The sequence below is a fragment of the Saccostrea cucullata genome, unplaced genomic scaffold (assembly GCF_032062105.1).
Source record: "Saccostrea cucullata isolate Sc308-1 unplaced genomic scaffold, CSIRO_AGI_Scuc_v1 ctg21998, whole genome shotgun sequence".
NCBI classification, from domain to species: Eukaryota; Metazoa; Mollusca; class Bivalvia; order Ostreida; family Ostreidae; genus Saccostrea; species Saccostrea cuccullata.
In genome coordinates, this window is record NW_026934946.1 from 1 (window position 1) to 6,213 (window position 6,213).

Here is a 6,213-nt window from a genome sequence, read left to right on the forward strand (position 1 = left end):
GAGCAACATGTGCTGATGTGACACACACCTTTCTTATTCTCCGGAAGTGCAGCACGTTGGCGCTCGCTATGGCTCGAAAAAACCTATTGGGAACTTGAGAGATTTTCACACAGTTTTTGCAATATCTCTATCACGTTAATATTTTGTAAAGATATATAGATCAAACGTTGTGGAGAATGTCACGATCTTTCAAAAATTATCAACGATAAGGGGCTGGCTCCTATAATAAAAGGCCAAAAGGGGCCGAAATTTTTTCCTTTACATCTCAAATAGTATTGAGAATTTTTAATACGTCAAAGAAGCAAATTTGTTTAAAATATCAAGTTTTATCTAAATGTGCGTCGTCAAAATACGTCCGGTGACGTCACTTCCGGTCAAACCTGAAGTAGTCAAAAATTGCATATTTTTGCTGTTCTTGACATGTTTTTGGATATCATATGTCACTGGAAGCTTAAATCTGAATTTTCCGTCCGTCGTCTTCACTTTCCGGTCAAACCGGAAGTTGCAAAAGATGGCTTAATTTTGCAATAATTAATATAGATTTGGAGGATTAAACAATTTTGGGACTTCATTACTCTTTTTTTTTTAAGTTAAAGTTACTTCCGGTCAAACAGGACGGAAGACCTACTCGTTGCTTTGCAACGAGCTCGGCTCTAGTTCTTAGGTTTCTTTTCCACTAGATTTATTATTGTTTTTAGGTCACCTGAGTAAACTCAGGTGACCTATTGCTATCACTTTTCGTCCGTCGTCGTTCGTCGTGCGTTAACATTTGAACATTTTCAGCTTCTTCTCTGAAACCACTGAACCAATTCTAACCAAATTTGGCATATAGCATCTATGGGTGAAGGGGAACAAAAATTGTGAATTTCATGGGCCCTGCCCCCCTGGGGCCTTGGGAGTGGGGGGCAAAAACCACTAAAATTAGTGCATTCTTGAAATCTTCTTTAAATCTTCTTCTTTACTCCTGGACATCAAGCAGTCAAACTGTTTGCATGATTGTAATCAACATTGAGTCCTCTACGAAAATTGTGAAATTCATGGCCCCGGGGTCAGGGGTTCTGGTGTAAGGGTGGGGCTAAATAAGATATAATGAAATTTCATGAATTCTTTGAAAATCTTCTTCTCTGCTCCTGGATATTAAATAAACTAACTAAGTGCATAGTTATGATGAGCAAGAGTGCCTCTACCAAAATTGTGAATTTTATGGCCCCAGGGTCAGGGGTTCTGATGTTAGGGTTGGGCTCTATAGATTATATAGTGAAAATACATAAATTCTTTGAAAATCTTCTTCTCTGCTCCTGGGTATTAAATAAACTTAATAAGTGCATAATTATGATGAGCAAGAGTGCCTCCACCAAAATTGTGAATTTTATGGCCCCAGGATCAAGGGTTCTGGTGTTAGGGTAGGGCTCTATAGATTATATAGTGAAATTTCATGAATTCTTTGAAAATCTTCTTCTCTGCTCCTGGGTATTAAATAAACTAACTAAGTGCATAGTTATGATAAGCAAGAGTGCCTCTACCAAAATTGTTAATTTTATGGCCCCAGGGTCAGTGGTTCTGGTGTAAGGGGGGGGGGCTCTATATATTACAAAGTGAAAATACTTGAATTCTTTGAAAATCTTCTTCTCTGCTCCTGGGTAATAAATAAACTAAATAAGTGCATAGTTATGATGAGCAAGAGTGTCTCTACCAAAATTGTTAATTCGATGGCCCCAGGGTCAGGGGTTCTGGTGTAAGGGGGGGGAACTCTATAGATTATGGTCGTTTCTCATGAATTCTGTGGTACCCATTGATTGTGGTATTTTCTTTTCCGTCATTGCGCACGCGTAATGCACTATTCCAGAAATTTATTTTGAGAAATCGAAAGTAGATTTCCTGATGTAAACAAAGGGGCATAATTCAAAGAAAATGACGGAAAATTCGGTAAGTAATGCAAAAAATATACAAACTACGTATACATCCGTATTAGTCACTTTTGGAAAAAGTACATACCTGTTTTCCTAAAAATAGCTAAAGGGGTATGAAATAGTTGGTTAATTGATTTCAAATGAATTTCCAGATGTCGTCTGCATGATTGACTGCTTATATCAAGTGATGTTGCTAGGCATTGAATAAAGTATGGAAAGTTGCTAGCGTTAAATATCAGTGTTTTTATTTATCATAATCAGCAGCCGAATTACAAGTGCTGTAAAACTATAAAATATTCGTCCTTCAAATTAAAAAAAATATTTTTCTCTATTTTTGCATCAAGAATTCAAAGATAAATTCTATTCTAAATCCAATTTTAATTTTATAAATATGAATTTAAATGTTATTAAATTATATTTTTAAAAAAATCTTTTCAAAACGTGTAATTTATTGATAAAGTAAATCATTGAATGAAATGGTTGATTATATATCGCTTTAAAAATTATATAAAGGTATTTGCAATAAACTAAATAATTTTGGTATTTTATTTTAGAGAAAAAGATATCAGTATGATAAGGCAAACCTTCAACGTGCATATGATGCTGTTGTGTCAGAGGGAATGTCTGTTTATAAGGCCTCTAGGGTATTTTTCGTGCCAGAGCAGACTCTAAGGGACAGAGTTAAGGAAAAAGTTCCACTAACTGCTAAATTAGGTTATGATAACACTTTTACTTTCAAAGAGGAAGAAGCATTGGCACAGCATCTAATTTATATGGCTGGAATCGGATATGGCTATACAAAAATGGACATACAGAGGATGGCAAGACAGTATGCACATTCCCTTAACAAAAAACTTCACACAAAGAACGAAAATACTGACCATCTCAGTAATAATTGGTTTTATGGCTTTTTGCGCCGCTGGCCAGACTTGAAACTGGTAAAACCACAAAAACTTTCAATGGCTAGAGCAAAAAATGCATCCCCTGAAAAATTGAAAGCTTATTTCAAGGAACTGTCCACAATATTAACAAAACATGAATTAGCGGACAAACCAAATCAAATATTCAACATTGACGAAACAGGAATTTCGACTGACCATTCGCCACCCAAAATTGTTTGTGGAAAAGATGTAAACCCTCGATCCATTACGTCTCCACGATCCTCTACTATCACTATTATTGCCGGAGGAAATGCTGCAGGTCATTTTTTACCCCCATTTTATGTTTTCCCGGGTAAAAGATGGAATGCTGACTTCCTAAATGTTGCCATATCTGGATCTTCGGGGGCAATGAGTGATAGTGGCTGGTCAAATGGTAAAATATTTGAACAGTACCTGACGACCCATTTTTTAGAAAATGCCAGGAGACAAAATCAGGACCCTGTTCTCATTCTTTTAGATGGACATCGGTCCCATATTAGTTTAACGTTGACGGACTGGGCACAAAGAAATAACATAATATTATTTGTTCTCCCTCCGCATAGCAGCCATCTGACCCAGCCGTTAGATGTTGGGGTGTTTGGGCCACTAAAAAAAATCTATAACAGAGAATGTGCTGTGTTCTTACAGAAGCACCCAGGGAGAAATATAACCAAGTACGATATTGCAGAGCTCACAGCAACGCCATACCTCAAAGCCATGTGTCCGCAGAACTCAATTTCAGCCTTTAGAAAAACAGGTGTATTTCCAGTTTAATCCCAAAGGCAATCACAGATCAACAGATGGCGCTCATCAATAATTTATGTAGATGCTGATCAACCTCAACTGAATGTAGAGTCGGGAGGGAACCATGCTCCCAAGGTCATCTTGATCATGATCATCCAAGTTCTCAAAGTCGTGATTCTTCACTTCAACAGGAACATGCTACAACACAGCCATTATCCCAGACACGTATATGTAATGATCCCCCTGATTTCTTTAGCAGTCGCAAAATTACAGCAGTCAAAACAGAAAGCAAGAAAAAAAAGAAAATTCATTCCGCCATTCCTAGCTGGCTCTCTTTTGAAGAAAACAAATCAGGATATTCTGAAATCTGCGGAAGGAAAGAAGAAGAAGAAGGTTCTTGAGGACACGCAGCCATCCACATCTGGAGCATCAACAACAGAAGTTAAAAAATCCAAAAAGACGAAGGAATCCGATTATCGAGGATGGTAGTGATTGTGAAGCTCAAAACAGAAGATGAAGTTTGCTGTGTTTGTCAGAGGTGGGAACCAGCGGGGCTGAGAAGCATACCCGGTATTTTGTTTGTCCAATGGGGAAGTGTGACTTCTGTTCCACTAGGACTCATTTAAAATTTTGTACCAATGTAAATAAGTGCTCTCGTACCTCGAGCACATTCAGATGCCCTCACTGTGAGTAATGAAATCAAATGATGTTACTATTAATTTACCTTTCTTATGTCTGGTCAGTTTTGTATGTCTCTTGTCTGATTAAAATTTAATTATATTTCACAAACATTGAATTTAATATCAATTACTGTTACAAGTATTTTTTTTTCAGTTTAATTATTATAATTAAGTTATAAAAATTTCTACTGTAATTTATTATTGTTGTTTGTTTAAATATAATTGTAAAGTTATTGTATATTTACAACAAAATTTTAAAAATAATATACTAAATTATAAAATTTATTATTCTATGAAATAAAACACCAATTTTCGTCAATATCTTTTATTTTTTATAAAGTAATTGTGCCCGAAATAATACGCCATACAAATAACTCAGATTTTGATGACGTACCACGAATCAATGAGACGCTTGATTTTTCAACAGTGGCGTAAACACCGCACATTTTAAGGTGAATTTTGACACAGTTAAGGGATGAAATTACACCAAACTTTTACTAAACAAGAGATTAGATCCTAATATTATCAAATCACAATAAAATAAAGCTGAAAGTTTTGTAAATCCATTTTATTCGATTACGAATCGGTAAGTACCACGAATCCATGAGATACCAGGCTATATAGTGAAAATACATTTATTCTTTGAAAACTCTCTGTTCCTGGATATTAAATAAACTAAATAAGTGCATAGTTATGATGAGCCATAGTGCCTCTACCAAAATTGTGAATTTTATGGCCCCAGGATCAGGAGTTCTGGTGTAAGGGGGGGGGGGGTCTATATATATTATATAGTGTAAATACTTGAATTCTTTGAAGATATTCTTCTCTGCTCCTGGGTATTGAATTTACTAACTAAGTTCTTTGTTATGATGAGCAAGCGTGCTTCTACCAAAATTGTGAATTCGATGGCCCCAGAGTCAGGGGTTCTGGTTTAGGGGGGAGCTCTTTAGATTATATAGTAAAAATACATGAATTCTTTGAAAATCTTCTTCTCTGCTTCTGGGTATTAAATAAACTAAATAAGTGCATAGGTATGATGAGCAAGAGTGCCTCTTCCAATATTGTGAATTTTATGGCCCCAGGGTCAGGGATTCTAATGATAGGGTCGGGCTTTATTGATTATACAATGAAAATACACTAAATTTTTGAAAGTTTTCTTCTCTGCTCCTTGGTATTAAGCAGATGAACTACCTATGTAGTTATGATGAGTAAGGGTCCTAAATCTCCAGAATTGTGAATTTCAAGGCCCCAGGGTCAGGGGTACCATAAAGGAGGGGGGCTGTACTTATTTACTGAAACTGGATGAATTGTTTGAAATCTGCTTCTTGGTATTTATCAAATATTTTTGAAAAGCAAGGGTGCCTTTTAAAAAATTGTGCAATGTGTGATCTAGGCCTAAGGGTCAGGGGTTCATGTGTAATTGGGGCATTACCGATCATGCTGAATATTACTGATTACTTGAAATGCATTTTTTGTTCCCCTACCCTGCCTATGGGTATTAAGTAAACAAACTAAGCAACAGCTAAGTGTATTGTTATGATGATCAATGGTGCCTATTTCAAAATTGTGAATGCCATAGCATCTGGATTAAAACATGAATCAAATTCAATCACTGGAAAGTTGTTGCATAATGCTCAGGTGACCTATAAGGCCCATGGGCCTCTTGTTTTCTTACCGATTTTGTGCACACGATTTCTCGGAAACGGCTCGATCGATTTTCATGGAACTTACAGGACTGATTGAACATCAATCAAACCTGATATATGATTTTTTATTTTTATGACGTCACTTCCGGTGTTGAGATTTACGCAATTTAGTGATTTAAGGGGCACTTTGTCCAGCAGTTTTCTCAAAAGTGCTTTTAGATAAAACGTAAGATTTTCAGCGATATAAACAAGAAATGCTGATGTGACACACACCTTTCTTATTCTCCGGAAGTGCAGCACGTTGGGCTGCTGT

The 6,213-nt window shown here is 36.3% G+C and overlaps 1 protein-coding gene across 1 annotated transcript; it reads left to right on the forward strand.

The window, feature by feature from the left end:
* The first annotated feature begins 2,013 nt into the window (after window positions 1–2,013).
* LOC134241583 (uncharacterized) lies at window positions 2,014–3,604 on the forward strand. Its single transcript, XM_062723619.1, has one exon. The coding sequence runs from the start codon at window positions 2,531–2,533 to the stop codon at window positions 3,602–3,604; it is 1,074 nt and encodes a 357-aa protein (XP_062579603.1). The 5' UTR covers window positions 2,014–2,530.
* The last annotated feature ends 2,609 nt before the right edge of the window (window positions 3,605–6,213 follow it).

Bases quoted from the DNA above. Each gene is read 5' to 3' on its own strand.
- LOC134241583 (XM_062723619.1), top strand. From the start codon at position 2,531: ATGTCTGTTTATAAGGCCTCTAGGGTATTTTTCGTGCCAGAGCAGACT.